Source organism: Elaeis guineensis, chromosome 14 (assembly GCF_000442705.2).
Source record: "Elaeis guineensis isolate ETL-2024a chromosome 14, EG11, whole genome shotgun sequence".
Lineage (NCBI taxonomy): Eukaryota > Viridiplantae > Streptophyta > Magnoliopsida > Arecales > Arecaceae > Elaeis > Elaeis guineensis.
In genome coordinates this window covers 48554038-48572398 of record NC_026006.2, presented here as the reverse complement: position 1 = coordinate 48572398, position 18361 = coordinate 48554038, and the positions used below count along the sequence as shown (strand labels likewise).

Sequence of the window (18361 nt, the reverse complement as noted above, 5' to 3'; positions counted from 1 at the left end):
TGTGATCAGAAAATATATCTAATTCAATTTTATTTAGTCCATTCAATTTTTGACTATTTGATGCTTATGTTAAGGGTTACCAAATCATATGATTTTTGTGCATAAGTTGTTTTCAAGAAGTAGATTATATTCAATATCTTGGATCATTGATGTAGAATTTCTATTATAGATTTTTGACTTAATCGGATCAGAGTCCAAATCTGACCAATCTGATTCTAATTTAGCTATATATATATATATATATATAATATTGAAAATCACAACATATGTTGATTAATTACAACATAGATCACAGCATATGTTGATTAATTACAACATGTTTAATTTAGTGTTTGGAATCATTTCTGCGTGCACCAAAATACAACCCAATGACTGGTAGCATCATTGCCATTTATAGAGGCAGGGCACTATCAATAATGCAACGCAAGAGAGTGCCTGGTTGATGCAAGCACGAAAATTTAGATGAGAAAATAAAATGATTAATGCCATTGCATTGTGCGAACCAGTTGAGCATACGACTTGAACATCTGGTCCCTCATGCTAGAACCATGCACGTGGAGGCACAACAACAACATCACACTACCAAGAGCAAATACACGTAAGTAAGATATAGAAGTGCAAATAATAAAGACATATGAACAAGTGGTTAACATGTTTAAATAGGACTCAGCCCCATCAAGTTTGGAGAGTTTTGATAGAGAGTGACAACAGTCAACCTTGACACTTCTTCTCTCCCCGCTTTCGCCTCTCTCGACACCTCTCAGTGTCTCCCAATCCCTCTTGACCTTCCCTGTCCATCCCCCTATACATCTCCTTATCCTTCTAAATCCCCGGCTCTCCCACTTCTCCTCCTCACTATTTCTCTCCCTCTTTCTCTGTTTCACTTTCTCTATCTTCTAAAATCTTCATAGGCCTGCTTGACTAAGTCAACCTCATCGACTCACGGGAAAACTGAACAAGAGCCATATGGGTTAGAAGAACTCCCAGGAAACAACCAATTCTTAGGAAACAAGGCCCATATAGGGTTAGAATCTTAGGGGGAAATATAAAAAATCAAGGCATCCACATATGTAAACAGGGCCTCTGATACAGTGGATTGAATTACTTGCGTGCAGTGCTTGCCCACTTTAATTTTCCTGATAAGGCTATCAGGTGGATTGACATATTTTTGAGAAATCCCTTGTTTTCTGTTATTGTTAATGGGACGCCTAGTGATTTCTCCAAATCTAATATAGGATTGCACTAAGGTGGTCGTGTATCTCCTTATGCATTCTGTGTGCCGAGATGATAAGTAGAGCTGTACAGGTTGTAGTTCAAGAAGAAAATATTCATGGATATCGGCCTAGTTGATGGAGCTTTCCATTGAGTCACTTGCTTTTTGCTGATGATTCTATCTCAAAGGCACGGCTACGAGACTGTAGAGCCTTCAAGAGGGTGGTTGCTTCTTATTATTTTCAGTCAGGGTAGGCAGTTAACTTTGATAGAACGAAGGTGCAATTTAGCCCAAAGTGTTCAAGGTCTCTGGTTGTAGAATACATCAGTTGTTTGGGCATTAGAAAAGTTGATGATATTGGTCATTACCTTGGAGTACCGTTAGAAGGAAAGAGTTTAAAAAGGGGGGACATGCAGCTTTTGATGGATAAGATCAATGGCCGATTGGAATTGTGGAAATGGAAGTTGTTATCTTCAGCTCTTTGGGTTACTTTAGTGAGGTCTGTTCTTTGCTCTCTATCAATACATGTGATCTCCAGTATGGTTGTATCGAGTAGTTTCAGAGGCTGGTTTAATAGAACCTTAAGGTGCTTCTATGGGGTCACACAAGTAACAACAGGAGATTTTAGACTATAGCATGGGAAGTTTTGTGCAAACCTAAGGCGATGGGTGGCTCGGGTACTCCAAATATTGGGATTTGGTGAGAAGCCTTGATGAGTAGGGTGGCTGGCAAAGTCGTAATGGAACCTGAAAGGCTGGTGGCTCGTGTTTTGATATCAAAATATCACTTGAATGGAGATTGGAGGGTTTACAATCACCCAAGAAATGGCTTACCAGTTTGGAAGAAAATTTGCACGGCTTTTGGAGTACTAATATGTGATATATTCATTTGGTCTGTTGGCAGGGCCTACTCGATTCAAACTGAAACGGATTGTTGGTTTTCAGATGAACCTCTTTCAAGCTTGCCTATATGTTATGACATGGACTTAATTGCAGCCCATCCAACAGTTGATCATTTTGTAACAGAAGAAGGTGAATGAAACTTCAGTCTTGTGGAGCAGTGTTTTCCTCCTGCAATTACAATGTTAATCAAACAAACTTCTATTGCCGGCAATTTAGATGTAGCATTAATTGAGAGTGGTTGTTAGGAAGGTGTATGACTAAACAAGGAGGCAGTTAAGTGCTGGTTCAGATAATCCGAATTCACAATTTTGGAAGAATAAGGCCCATGTTCATGTGCAATATTTCCTTTGGAAAAAGGTACTTAGTAAACTTCCAACTAAAACCTTGCTGGCAAATAGAATGTCTTCCTTCTCTCCCATATGTTCTCAGTGTGATAATTATCCAGAACTATTGGATCATATGTTTTTTAATTGAATTAAGGTCTCATCTATTTGGCAAACAATTCAACATGCAGAACTTCAGGAGACCCGGTCATAACAGCAAGTGGTGGATTATTTGTTGTTAACCCCAGACACTATCCAGGTACCAGAAGCTAAATCTCTTATGTCTTATGTTCTTTGGCAAATTTGGAAGAGAAGGAACGAGAAAGCTTGTCAGAGTCATATTGTTGAGGCTAGGGAGATCTTATCTAGAGCTACTAGACTGCTAGCAGAATATAAGGAGTTCAAATGGATTGCAGCTGACTGAATCTGGAATCTGGGGCTACGATATACCGCGTGTACTTGAGGATCATTCAAATCAAAACACCATTGTCATATGGAAGCCCGGACAACCAGATTTTGATAAACTTAATTTTGATGGCTCAGTTCGGCGAAACGATATAGGTGCTAGTGTTGTTATTCAAGATCACATGGGATGAGTTCTATATGCTAGCAATTCCTATCTATACTAGCTTTGTTCCTATAGCTGATTTGATGGCAGCGTGGCATGAGCTGAAAATTGCTGTCAGTATGATTCAGAATGACAAAATTCAGTTGGAAAGGGACTCAAAAGCAGTAGTCAATTGGATTAATGGCAAAGGCTCTTCACAGCATCCATCTTTGTCCAACTTCTCCTGTTGTCATGCATTCCGGGAGGTGGCGAATCATCTGGCACATTCTGCAAGCTTTGATCCCAGTCTACAAGTCTAGCGTGCCTGGTTTTAGCTCCATACATCATAGAGATGCCCAATGGAAATATTAAAACCTCAAGCAGAGATGCCCGCACCCTCTCATTGCTATTGCAATAATGCATGATTGTTGCATTTTGAGTGTCCAAAATTATCACAAGACAAATAAGGAAACAGCACTCAGCCAATAACATGGATTCAACTGGATAATTCTGAAAGGCCATGCATTTCAGCAGATTGGAAAATGTTATATCCAGAAAGTCCGCAACAACTTCAAGATTTAGATGCTCAATTCAGAGAGGAGGAAATCAAATATGCAATATTTCAACTAGCATCACAAAAATCATCCGGACCCGATGGTTTCTCTTTGGACTTCTACAAGTATTTTTGGAGTACAATCAAAGATGACCTGATAAAACTATTCCAGAGTTTCTAAGGTCATTAAATAAGCTTAACTCATTCATAGCATTATTACCGAAGAAGGACTCTAACTGCACAGTCAAAGATTATTGACCAATCAGCCTTATGAATGGCATTGTTAAAATCATCTCTAAGGTTCTTTCAATTTGACTTGCCAACAAGCTTGATAATCATCACTTTATCTCAATCTACGTTCATTCATGGAAGAACAATCTCTGGCATCTTTGCAACAGCAAATCAAATCCTATCCCATGCTATTCGCTCTAAGTCCAAAGGAATAATTTATAAACTAGACTTCCAAAAGGCGTTTGATAATATTGCATCGTGTTTTCTCTTTGATCTCCTGAAAGCCCAAGGATTTGGTGATAGATGGGTCCAAAATATTGTCACCACAGCTAAGTCTTCCATCCTTATCAATGGTTTAGTAGGAAAATCCTTTTGTCATTTTAGAGGTTTGCGCCAAGACGATCCACTTTCACCACAACTCTTCATTTTAGTGGTAGACATATTCAATAGAATACTCAGTGTAGCTGCTTCAAATCGAATGATTAAAGGCATCGGAGATAATGAAGTTATCGACCACATACTCAACCTTCAGTTTGCTAACGACACACTTATTTTCAATAGAATACTCGAGAGAATATTACTTCTTTGAAATTCATTCTTTATTTTTATAAATTACTGTCAGGCTTAAAAGTTAACTTTGAGAAGTCTATGGTGATAGGAATTGGAATTCCCAGAAAGCACAGAGACCAGATTGCAACTATCCTTGGCAGTAGAACTGGTGATCTCCCTCTCAACTACCTTGGTCTGCCATTATGAATTGGGTGTCTTAAACAAAATGACTAGACATCACTTCTTCAAAAAATTTTAAAAAAATCAGCAAGCTAAAAAGATAAATTATTCACCATTGTGATAGAATAATTTTACTCAATTTAGTAATCACACCAATCATTTCGTGGATGAACAACTTCATTGTATCATCTGGTATTGTCCAAAAACATAGATAGATTAAGACAGACATTCTTATGGGCAGGTGCTGATAGGCTAAACAAGGCCAGCATCTATTAAATTGGAGGGTTTACAATCATCTAAGAAATGGCTCACTAGTTTGGAAGAAAGTTTGCATGGCTTCTGGACTGATATGTGATTGAAGAGTAATTGAATATATAATTATATAAATTTTAATAACTATTATGAATTAAGATCATGGGTATTAAGGTTGTAATGGATTTTAAAGGTCTTGCATATTCTTTAGGGTTTTTATCTTAAGAAGTATGCGGTCATTATGTATCCGATTCAGATGTTGGATTCGGACGTGACAAATTAATTGGATTAATGGCAAAGACTCTTCACAGCATCCAAGTTTGAGAAATACTAAATTTTTCTATTCTACTTTATCCAACTTCTCCTCTGGTCATGCATTCAGGGAGGTAGCGGATTATCTAGCACATTCTGCAAGCTTTGATCCCAGTCTACAAGTCTAGGGTGCTCGGTTTTAGCTCAATACATCATAGATGCCCAATGGAAATGCTTAGAACCTCAAGTAGAGATTTCGGCACCTTCTTATTGCAATTGCAATTAAGCATGATTGTTGCATTTTGACTGTTCAAAAATATTACAAGGTAAGGAAAATAAACTGTTGGGAATTGGTTTATCCAATACTGATGTCATGTTGTGCCATTCAATTTGCCACATCAGCCTTGTTCATTTTGAGGGTAAACATTAGGGGAATGCTAGACTTGCCAAATCCATGAAAAGTTATGTTAGATGAGACAACAAGGCATAAGGAAGAATGCACATGCTTACTGTTAGTTATAAGATGAGAGAGGATTACATAAGACAGTTTCAGTGCAAATAGACTCTAGACTAACCCCACATTCCAACTCCATTCAGAAGTATAGAGATCTGCCATACACAGAATTAGAGATAGTTGGCATATTGAAAGTGGCAGCAAATCTACAAAGCATCGTCGTTGATTTCTACAAAATGGAAATTAAGTCTCCATGACCCACTGACAGTGGAAGGGAACCAATTGAGGATAGTTTAAGCACCTTCAAACATGGCACTTCAGGCGCATAAGCATTGAGTAGGTAGCCTATAAGAGTGATCCCAATAAGCTCCAGTGAAGTCATACTCAGACAAGACCGAGGCTAATCGGGTTTTATCTCTATCAAGATAAAGTTTACCTTCACTTTTAGCAAGTAAAGAGAGTCATGTGTTGTAGGTTGAGTATACCAACTCGAGAGTCGTGTTGTAGGTTGAGTATACCAATTCCACCGGCATCTCCACACCACACAAAAGAGCAGTTGCTTGCCATTGGGAAGAATACCCAGACAAGAAGGATCTAATTTTTTTCTTAATATTATCACCGACAAACGTGAATATTACTACGAGAACAAATAAGAAAAGAATATATTCAAGACTGTTTGGATAAGAAGGATCTATGTACCAGCTGTAGACAAGACTTCACTTCCAAGAAGAAAAATCTTCTATACCAATAAGGTCCAAAATGTGAGAAAAGACAGATATCCTTGGCCATCCAGCACAAAACAAGACAATCAAGTTTTTTCCCATGCATGTGCTAAAAGAGATGGAAATACCAAGGCTGCATGCCAATAGTTTGTGAAGCCTCTTGTGCAACTTTGGGATAGAAGAATAGATTACTTTTGCAAAGTAAACACTATCTTGTTAAGGCACAATACTCCTTCTCCACTTACATTAAAATATCACTATTGATCCAAATTGATCCGGGAAAGGAGAAAATCACAGAAGTGAAAGATACTATGTGCCTTGAAAAGGAGATAATCAGGATGCAAAATTCTAGGAAGCAAATCAAATCTAACGATAAATTTAAATATAGAGCCTTGTCTGACAACATGAGAAATGAAAGAAATAGGAGTATCGCCAACCTGAACCTTGGAGTTTGGAATATTGGCACAGCAAAATTGACCTTTTTAATTACAAAACTTATTTAGAGAGACTTGATCAGATGCTTCACATGTAAAATACTTCGTTGGAAGGTAATGTCTCGATTAAATAAACAAGTTAACTGAAATTATGAGTAGTATTTTGTAATAATTATGCAAAATTAAACACTTCATTAAACAAATGGTTGGAGTGATGTTGATTAACCTTTGACATCAACTAGGAATGGAGAACTTGTTTTGACGATCACTTTCTTTCTCAGACTATTCATTAATTTTGGTGTGAGGGTCTAGATTGTCACTTCCTATGTATTATCTAACATACTGGTCAACAATAGCTTTGCAATTTGACCATGCAATATAATTCCATGAAAATATTGGACCTTCTTTAATATTTTTGCTGTAGAAAATAGAAACAAATTTTGCATGCTACTTGAGACCATGCCAATCGCGAATTAAACGGACACATTTAAGTAATCTTCTTCTTTCTCCGAGTACAAATCTCATCATCATCTTATTTTAACGGTTATCTAGCCGCAGGTTTTTCATGCTTTATTGTTAATGGTGATCCCCATCCTTCTCAACGTATTTTCTTTATGTTCCACTCTCTTACATTCTTTCTCGCGTTTAAAGTCCTAGCACTTTGTACTACAGAAGTTGGAGAAGAATGGAACCTCCTATGCTTGCGTGCCAATGGCATTGCTTGTACCATGCAATACGCTTGAATTCAATGAAAATAATCCCATAATCCTGTATGGACTAACACTTGGATCTCTTTTAACTGAGATTGTCTCACGTAAGGTATCCTGAAATTTTAGAAATACTTCAAATTTTTTGCGCTTCTCTACTAATTAGAGGGCTGAGATTTTTTTTTTTTTTTTAATTTTTTTGGGTGATGGGAGGGTTGAGATTGAACTTCCACGGAAGGTGCCAAAAAGCAGGAGGAGAGGCATCGAATCAGATTTCTTTTTTTTTTTAAAAAAAAAAAGCAAAAGAAAAGAAAAAGGAGAAGCATCGAATTAGATTCAAAAAAAAAAAAAAAAAGGAAAAGAAAAAGGAGAGGCAACGAATCAGATGCAAACTTAGAAAAAAAGAAAAACTTTCAGCGAACGTTTCTTTATTCCCTGAGGCCCCATCTTTGTGATTAATCAACCCTCTTCAGAGATTACTTTCTTCTTCACAAATCGATCATAGACAATTCTCTCTCGGTAAGAGTAATGGCGGATATACTTCTCTCACCGTTCCTACAGGTGGTCATGGAGAAGGCAACCGACCGTCTTCTCCAACAGTTTGGAGTGATGTGGGGCATCGAAGAGAAGCGAGAAAAGCTGGAAAGAATGCTGTCAGAAATCCAGGACAAACTTGGAGATGCAGAGGAGAGGCAAGTCAAGGAAGAGGGAGTGAAGAAGTGGTTGGCAGCACTGAAGGATGCAGCCTACGAAGCAGACGACATGCTGGATGAGTTCAATTTGGAAGCAATGCGGCGGAAGGCAGAGATTCAGGTCGATATGTCGAAAAAGGTGCGCAGCTTCTTTTCTTTTGATAATCCACTCTGGTTTCGTTTCAAGATTGGCCAAAAGTTGAATGATATTGTTGAGAAAATCGATAAAATAGTAGATGAAGGAAATAAATTTCATTTCATGGTCAAAACACAACCACAAATCAAGGATAGGCCGCAAAGCCACTCCTATATTGATGAGTCATATGTCATTGGTAGGGAGGAAGATAGAGAAAAAATAGTGAAATTGTTACTTGATCATATTCCCAACCAGAATATTGCAGTCCTCCCCATAGTTGGTATGGGTGGACTGGGAAAGACCACACTGGCCCAATTGATTTACAAAGATGAGAGGGTGGAGAAGCATTTCCAGCTGCTCATATGGGTCTGTGTTTCCGATGAGTTCGATATTGTGAAACTTGCTAGAGCAATAATAGCTTCAGCCACAGGAACTGAGTGTCAGGAATCAAACTTGGAGTTGTTACAGCGCCGCCTTCGAGAAGTTGTAAGTGGAAAAAGGTACTTACTTGTATTAGATGATGTTTGGAACGAGGATCAAGCAAAGTGGGATGACTTGAAAACTTTACTGGGAACCGGTGGAGAAGGGAGCAGGATCATTGTGACCGCACGAAATGAGCAGGTATCATCGATAATGGGCACACTCGATGCGTATCTTTTAAAAGGTTTGACCGAGGATGATTCTTGGACATTGTTTAGGAAGAGGGCATTTGAAGAGGGAGCAGAAGTGCCTCCAACTCTGGAAAAAATTGGCAAGGAGATTGTCAAGAAATGTGGTGGGTTGCCTCTAGCAGTGAAGGCATTGGGGAGCTTAATGTATTCCAAGAGTCAGGAAAAGGAATGGTTGTCTGTGAGGGACAGCGAGATTTGGGATATGCAGGTTGGTGAAGATGGGATCTTACCAGCACTAAGGTTGAGCTACAGTCATTTGCCTTCCCATTTAAAACAATGCTTTGCTTTTTGTGCCATATTTCCGAAGGATTATGAAATGGAAAAGGATTTGTTGATTCAACTATGGATGGCCAATGGATTCGTTCCATCTGTTGGAAGAAAGGAGTTGGAGGACAAGGGGCATGAGATTTTTAATGAGTTGGCGTCGAGATCTTTCTTTCAGGACATCAAGGAAGTTGAGGGACATGCCGGGTTCGACGGATTTTTTGTACGCAGCAGTAAAGTTTATTACATAACAACTTGCAAGATGCATGACCTCACGCACGACCTGGCAAAATCCATTACGGGAAATGAATGCCTCAACATAGTGGAACCTGCCATGTTGGAAGATGTATCTAGGAAAACCCGTCACTTGGGTACATCTGGGCATCTCACATTGAACATCCATCGGACCTTGAATACTTCTCCAAATATTCGCACTCTATTGTCCTCATCAACGACACGGAGTAATCGTACTATAGTGACTGCGGATTCATCAAAGCCTAGGTCGTTGAGAGCATTGGCTCTGGATGATTATAAGATTAGACGATTGCCTATTTCAATTGGATTTCTGAAACACCTAAGATACCTGGACCTCTCTTGTACTGGTGTAGAAGCATTACCTGATGCCACCACCACACTTCTCAATCTACAAACTCTGAAACTCTCCCACTGCAGGAAACTACGTAAGCTGCCCGAAGACATGAGAAATATGAGTAACCTGAGGCATCTTTACATTGACGGATGTGATAATCTGAAGCAGCTGCCAGCAGGTATAGGGCAATTAAGCAGCCTGCGAACATTGACGAAATACATTGTAGGCAATGATGCTGGAAGGCGTATAGGTGAGTTGAATAGCTTAGATCTCGGTGGCTTTCTAGAGCTGTATAACCTGAGGAATGTGAGGGATGCAGCAGATGCTAAAGAAGCTAATCTCAGTTCCAAATATAACCTTCGCTCATTAATATTATGCTGGGATATGACCGAGTGGAATGACTCTTACCCTGATGAACTAAGTGGCCCTTATTATTGTGAAGAAGTTTTGCCAGCAAAAAATGCTGAAGAGGTGTTGGAAGCCCTTGAACCTCATGGTGGCTTAAAGCTGCTGGCAATATGGTGCTACGGGGGAGACAGATTTCCAGCGTGGATGATGGACTTGCGGCAGTTAGTTGAAATCCATCTTGGAGTTTGCACAGGTTGCGAACATCTCCCCCCTTTATGGCAGCTGCCCTTACTTAAATTTCTCTACTTGATTAAGTTGAATAGCGTCGAGCACATATGCAGCAGCACCATCTACGACAATGCGAGTGTCATGCCCCGAATCCAACATCCGGATCGGATACGTGATGGCCGCACACTCCTTAGAGCAAACCCTAAAGAATATGCAAGGCCAAATTAAATCATTACAATCTTAACAACCATAATATTTAATTTCAATAATAATTCATAAAATCTTGCATAATTACAATTTAAATTTCTTCAATTCTCTGATCAGATACTATGACACTTTTATCTATCCTTCTGCTCACCCATAAATCCAGGCCATAGCCAACCATAAGCATCATGTAACTCTGAGAAGAAAAGAAAGATGAAGGGGTGTGAGCTTTACAGCCCAGTAAAAATTTTCATATCACACCAATATAATAATATAATCTGAAAATAATGATAGGCAATAACACGTAAAAGTCGATGTTCACTGTCCAGAATACTGCAAACATTTATAGATTATCTGTTTTATCAAAAGAGATGCATCATCATAGGTTAAACAAGTGAAACAATTTTATTCAACGATTGTTTCATGTCTTATCTTTCTATTTTCTTCTATTATCACATCATCTTTAATCCTTTTCTTTTTCACTTTAGCTTTGGCTTTGGCTTTGGACTACCAGGATCATGCGACGATCTTTTATTCGGATCGATTTCTGTGATCTTCCTCGGATCGAAATATTCATGATCTTTCTCGGATCAAAATGACCATGATCTTTCTTGGATCAAATCATTCATGATCTTTCTCGGATCAGATTCTTCATGATCTTTCTCGGATCATATTTTTCCACACATAAGCCTGTGGGGGCGGTCCCAGGCATAAGCTCCTGGCAAGTTATTCCACATGACAAGGCCAGTCCAAACCATATTTCTCTTTCTTTTCATTTTCATGAAATTAAAATATTTGACTTCATTAATCAATTCAACTTTTGCAGTGTAATAAATATGTCATACACATATAATCATGCCATCAATCACTGATACATATGTATTGATATAACATACTCATGCTCAAAATCACATAAATAACAATGTCTCAGATATAACAAATTCATCGATCTCAAATCCAACGATGCAAAATCAAGGAGATAAAACCAACGGTAAAATAACATATATAATGATGATCATGTACAGAGATTTTTACCTTTACCGGTGACTGATCCAAGCACAAAAATTAATGTTCTTCTTTAATTTATGAATTTCTTTAACAAAATATTCCACTTGATATCATATGCAGACAATCATCTCTTCATAACCCTGATCAATATAAAAATCACATATAGAGAAATTACCGATAATTGATCCTAATACACAAATCAAGGATCTCTCTTAGGATTAATCAAAATTAGGATTTATCTATGTATCAGGATCCTCCACTGATCCATAAGACTTCTAGAGAGAAAAAATTCATGAAGAGAGAGAAAATTTTAGAGAGAGAAAGTAGAGAGAGAAATCTTCATATTCTTCCGATGAGGCAATCATGATCAAGATCATCAGAGGTCCTATCAGGGTGACTTAACATAAATCAAGTGTTACAAATTTTAAATAGAATCGGACTGGGACCAGATCTACCGCACGAATTTTGGAGCAATCTCGGATCATCATATTTTTATTTCAAATTTATATTAGGGTCCATGATGCAGTCAGAGAGAGTAGAAAGATTCTAGAGAGATAAAATCCACAAAAAGAGAGAAAGATCTAGAGAGAGAAAATAGAGAGAGAATCTAGAGAGAAAATGTAGAGAGAGAAGGTAGAGAGAGGAGAGAGAAAAGAGAGAGAAAGGAGGGAAAAAGGAGAGAGAATAAAATTCTCTCTCTTCTTCTTCTTTTTTATTTTATTTTATTTTATTTTTATTTTTATTTTTCTCTTTCTCTTTTTTTTTTTGTAATGCTTTGGGCTTTTTGGGCTGATTTGGGCCGGGGTGTTACATTCTCCCCCCTTCAAATAATTTCGTCCTCGAAATTAAGTTATGTTGTTGAGATATATTTCAAGGTATACATTCTTCATATCATTCTCAAGCTTACAATAATGTCTTATATATTATTTATTTCTCATGATCTTGTTATAACAAAAATTATTTGAAACTTCAAATTCATCTCCTCTTATTGATTTCTCAACTTTTTGAAGAACTATAACATTTTGGACTTGTTTTAATATACCACCGTTATTTGTCTAATACATTCCACTCAAATTCATAATTATCTCAGGCTACCCTTGATAGAAAAATAAATAAAGATCAAACATCGGACACTCTTCACAATCATCGATTTCTTTCTTCACTTTAGCTTTAGCTTTGGCTTTGACTTTGGACTATCAGGATCATGCGACGATCTTTTATTCGGATCGATTTCTGTGATCTTCCTCGGATCGAAATATTCATGATCTTTCTCGGATCAAAATGGCCATGATCTTTCTCGGATCAAATCATTCATGATCTTTCTCGGATCAGATTCTTCATGATCTTTCTCGGATCATATTTTTTCACACATAAGCCTGTGGGGGCTGTCCCAGGCATAAGCTCCTGGCAAGTTATTCCACATGACAAGGCCAATCCAAACCATATTTCTCTTTCTTTTCATTTTCATGAAATTAAAATATTTGACTTCATTAATCAATTCAACTTTTGCAGTGTAATAAATATGTCATACACATATAGTCATACCATCAATCACTGATACATATGTATTGATATAACATACTCATGCTCAAAATCACATAAATAACAATGTCTCAGATATAACAAATTCATCGATCTCAAATCCAACGATGCAAAATCAAGGAGATAAAACCAACGGTAAAATAACATATATAATGATGATCATGTATAGAGATTTTTACCTTTACCGGTGACTGATCCAAGCACAAAAATTAATGTTCTTCTTTAATTTATGAATTTCTTTAACAAAATATTCCACTTGATATCATATGCAGACAATCATCTCTTCATAACCCTGATCAATATAAAAATCACATATAGAGAAATTACCGATAATTGATCCTAATACATAAATCGAGGATCTCTCTTAGGATTAATCAAAATTAGGATTTATCTATGTATCAGGATCCTCCACTGATCCATAAGACTTCTAGAGAGAAAAAATTCATGAAGAGAGAAAAAATTTTAGAGAGAGAAAGTAGAGAGAGAAATCTTCATATTCTTTCGATGAGGCAATCATGGTCAAGATCATCAGAGGTCCTATCAGGGTGACTTAACATAAATCAAGTGTTACAAATTTTAAATAGAATCGGACTGGGACCAGATCTACCGCACGAATTTTGGAGCAATCTCGGATCATCATATTTTTATTTCAAATTTATATTAGGGTCCATGATGCAGTCAGAGAGAGTAGAAAGATTCTAGAGAGATAAAATCCACAAAAAGAGAGAAAGATCTAGAGAGAGAAAATAGAGAGAGAATCTAGAGAGAAAATGTAGAGAGAGAAGGTAGAGAGAGGAGAGAGAAAAGAGAGAGAAAGGAGGGAAAAAGGAGAGAGAGGAAAATTCTCTCTCTTCTTCTTCTTTTTTATTTTATTTTATTTTATTTTATTTTTATTTTTATTTTTCTCTTTCTCTTTTTTTTTTTTTGTAATGCTTTGGGCTTTTGGGGCTGATTTGGGCCGGGGTGTTACATTCTCCCCCCTTCAAATAATTTCGTCCTCGAAATTAAGTTATGTTGTTGAGATATATTTCAAGGTATACATTCTTCATATCATTCTCAAGCTTACAATAATATCTTATATATTATTTATTTCTCATGATCTTGTTATAACAAAAATTATTTGAAACTTCAAATTCATCTCCTCTTATTGATTTCTCAACTTTTTGAAGAACTATAATATTTTGGACTTATTTTAATATACCACCGTTATTTATCTAATACATTCCACTCAAATTCATAATTATCTCAGGCTACCCTTGATAGAAAAATAAATAAAGATCAAACATCGGACACTCTTCACAATCATCGATTTCTTTCTTCACTTTAGCTTTAGCTTTGGCTTTGACTTTGGACTATCAGGATCATGCGACGATCTTTTATTCGGATCGATTTCTGTGATCTTCCTCGGATCGAAATATTCATGATCTTTCTCGGATCAAAATGGCCATGATTTTTCTCGGATCAAATCATTCATGATCTTTCTCGGATCAGATTCTTCATGATCTTTCTCGGATCATATTTTTTCACACATAAGCCTGTGGGGGCTGTCCCAGGCATAAGCTCCTGGCAAGTTATTCCACATGACAAGGCCAGTCCAAACCATATTTCTCTTTCTTTTCATTTTCATGAAATTAAAATATTTGACTTCATTAATCAATTCAACTTTTGCAGTGTAATAAATATGTCATACACATATAATCATGCCATCAATCACTGATACATATGTATTGATATAACATACTCATGCTCAAAATCACATAAATAACAATGTCTCAGATATAACAAATTCATCGATCTCAAATCCAACGATGCAAAATCAAGGAGATAAAACCAATGGTAAAATAACATATATAATGATGATCATGTACAGAGATTTTTACCTTTACCGGTGATTGATCCAAGCACAAAAATTAATGTTCTTCTTTAATTTATAAATTTCTTTAACAAAATATTTCACTTGATATCATATGCAGACAATCATCTCTTCATAACCCTGATCAATATAAAAATCACATATAGAGAAATTACCGATAATTGATCCTAATACACAAATCGATGATCTCTCTTAGGATTAATCAAAATTAGGATTTATCTATGTATCAGGATCCTCCACTGATCCATAAGACTTCTAGAGAGAAAAAATTCATGAAGAGAGAGAAAATTCTAGAGAGAGAAAGTAGAGAGAGAAATCTTCATATTCTTTCGATGAGGCAATCATGGTCAAGATCATCAGAGGTCCTATCAGGGTGACTTAACATAAATCAAGTGTTACAAATTTCAAATAGAATCAGACTGGGACCAGATCTACCGCACGAATTTCAGAGCAATCTCGGATCATCATATTTTTATTTCAAATTTATATTAGGGTCCGTGATGCAGTTAGAGAGAGTAGAAAGATTCTAGAGAGATAAAATTCACAAAAAGAGAGAAAGATCTAGAGAGAGAAAATAGAGAGAGAATCTAGAGAGAGAAAATGTAGAGAGAGAAGGTAGAGAGAGGAGAGAGAAAAGAGAGAGAAAGGAGGGAAAAAGGAGAAAGAGGAAAATTCTCTCTCTTCTTCTCCTTTTTTATTTTATTTTATTTTATTTTTATTTTTATTTTTCTCTTTCTCTTTTTTTTTTTTTTTTTTTTTTTTTTTTTTTTTTTTTTTTTTTTTTTTTTTTTTTTTTTAATGCTTTGGGCTTTTTGGGCTGATTTGAGCCGGGGTGTTACAGCGAGTAATGGCAAAGTGCAAGCATTTCCCTCACTGACGAGACTGGTGTTGCACACAATGCAGGGCTTGAAGGAGTGGTCAGAGGATGAAAAAACTGCAGAGGTCATGCTGGTTTTCCCTCACCTTGCTGTGCTTAAGATCATTGATTGCCCAAATTTGATGACCATACCAGAGCTACCATCTCTCAAAAGTTTAAAAATGAAAGGAACGAATAAGCAATTGGGCTTGGTTTTTGGTCTGACCGCACTATCTTCCCTTGACATTGAACTCGATAAAACGAGCAATGGCACAGAGTCTCCTCCTCTTGCTCAGGAAAAAATGTCTTTCAGGGATTTTAGATCTCTTGAAAATTTAATTATCACGGCATCTGAGGATCTGGCACCATTGCTGAAGGAGGAGGAGACGAAGGGGCTGAGTTCATCCCTGCATCATTTGGAGGTTAGAAGTTGCAATTGGTTGTTTTCATCATCGCAGCAGGCATCATCACCTTTGGGGTTTTGGAAGAACCTGACTTCTCTCCAGTCTTTAGATATCCATCATTGTGATGATCTAGTCTACTGGCCGGAGGAGGAGTTCCGTGGCTTGAACTCACTGAAGAAGTTTAGTCTCTCTGGTTGCACCATGTCGGTTGGCCCGTCAAGTCTGCAATTATCCTCGTCATCATCGGGGGATGGAGAGCTCCTACCAAACCTAGAAGAGCTGAGTATAAGATTTTGTGATGGTCTGCTGGAATTGCCTAAGTTGCCTGCTACCCTCAGATCATTGCATGTTAACTTCTGCCCCAAACTGAATTCCATGACAGAAGGCCTGCGCCATGCCACCGCTCTCCACTCCATAAGCATTTTTGCGTGTTCAAGCCTGACGTCTCTGTCATTACAGCTCGCACACCTCACTGCACTCCAGTATCTGGATGTCAGCTATTGCAGCAATTTGTCATATCTGCCGCAAGGGATGCAGGGCCTCACGGCACTTCAGTCTCTGTATATTGATGAATGCCCTCGGCTGTCATCACTCCCGGAAGGTCTCCAACAACGACTCCCCCACCTTCAGCATCTGGACATTAGGGGGTGCCCCAGCCTGGAGAGACAGTATGCGAGAGGAGGGCCGTATTGGGACCTGATCTCACGCATCCCTGATACCGGAACACTATCTGAGAGGAGGAGCAACTTCAGCACATTCCTTCCTTCCTTTTCTTGCTTCTTAACACCATCTACAGTTCAATATCATCACAGTCCTTGGGTACAATCCCTTCTCCCCTTCTCTCTCTCTCTCCTTAAATAAAATGGAAATTAGTGAGCGCAATTATTTATGTTCCCTCACATTGTTGTTCCTGTTGAAGGAATCTGAACGCGATCGGTTAGCCCATGCTCGCTAAAGCAGACCCTCATGGTAACCAACCGCATCATCCCGAGATAGTAGCCACAGTACACCGTTCACATAAATTATCATGCACCAATTGATGATTCTCACAAGTATTCTTCAGAGATTGGAGGTGCAGTGGGAGCCGGAGGGATATTTGTTAGAACTTTTCATTCATTTTTCTCTCTTTTTTTCCATGGACAGAAAATTTCGCTTCAGGATGAATAAAGTACTGGTGGAGCGAGGTTAGGGATGAGAGATTCCGGCAACTGCTGTGGAATTATTTCTCGGAAGACCGAGCCCCGGATGTGATGGTATTAAACTCGGGTTTGCACGACGGGTCTACTGGAAGAGTCTCCAGAGATTCGCGGCCGAGGGGGCGGAGTACGCGGCGGGGTTTTGGGAGGAGGTGATGAGGCATGCGAGGGAGAAGGGGAATGGGGCGGCGCCGAACTTGTTCTACCGGACGACGATCGCGACGAGAGGGTACGCGAGGGATCTCGCGTTCCATCCGAGCAAGATGGAGGCTTTCAACGGCGTGATGGTGGAGAAGTTGGTGGAGCGAGGGTTGGTTACCGGCGGTGTGATTGACGAGTTCGATATGACGTTCCCGTGGCACTACGACAACCGGTGCAATGACGGGGTGCATTACGGCCGGCCGCCGGCGAAGGCGCGGTGGAGGGACGGGGAGGTCGGCCACCGGTACTTTGTGGACTTGATGCTGGCTCATGTGCTACTTAATGTGCTTTCTTGTTATTCATTTCAGCATCGAACTTCTTGCTGTTGTCGATCTAGCATCAGAAGAAATGAAATATTATGCCTTGGATAAGTTTTTCAAAGATTTCTAAATCTTCAATGGTCAGGTGACTTCATGTGAATCGTATTGATAGTTTTGTTTTAGTTGTTGTTAAGCATTCCAAAAGGACATTAGGAAAAGATAAGCTTAATTCTCTTTAAGTAGATGTCATTTGGCATTTAATGTTATGTCGGTGGTTTTGTCTCGTCCTTATTTTATTGGACATCCTTCGATATATAAATATTGTATTTGAAGTTTTTGAAGAGTGATTCTGCTTCATGTATTAAAATTAATTGAAAGATGGAGATGTTTATTAATTATTTGAATTTCCTCTCTGGCTGCTCTAACCAATTTTTATGTAGTATGAAACACATCTTCACTGTTGCTTTCTAGAAAACAATAAAGTTTTCATGTACATTCTATTCTTTGATCAATAAATTCATGAAAACTGTCCCATTTCCTCCTTTATCCCTCAAAACAAAGAAAAGCATC

General features: G+C 38.1%; 1 protein-coding gene across 1 annotated transcript; it reads left to right on the top strand.

The window, feature by feature from the left end:
• Nucleotides 1-8175: 8175 nt before the first annotated feature.
• Nucleotides 8176-18102, top strand: LOC105057812 (disease resistance protein RGA2-like). Its single transcript, XM_073248869.1, has 4 exons — nucleotides 8176-10383; nucleotides 15716-16953; nucleotides 17054-17103; nucleotides 17278-18102. Exons 1-3 carry the CDS (start codon nucleotides 8271-8273, stop codon nucleotides 17087-17089), a joined length of 3387 nt encoding a protein of 1128 aa, XP_073104970.1. The 5' UTR covers nucleotides 8176-8270; the 3' UTR covers nucleotides 17090-17103; nucleotides 17278-18102.
• Nucleotides 18103-18361: the final 259 nt, after the last annotated feature.

Bases quoted from the DNA above. Each gene is read 5' to 3' on its own strand.
- LOC105057812 (XM_073248869.1), top strand. From the start codon at position 8,271: ATGGTCAAAACACAACCACAAATCAAGGATAGGCCGCAAAGCCACTCC. The intron at 10,384-15,715 runs GTGTCATGCCCC...GGGGTGTTACAG, and splicing joins CACCATCTACGACAATGCGA to CGAGTAATGGCAAAGTGCAA. The intron at 16,954-17,053 runs GTACAATCCCTT...TTCCTGTTGAAG, and splicing joins AATATCATCACAGTCCTTGG to GAATCTGAACGCGATCGGTT.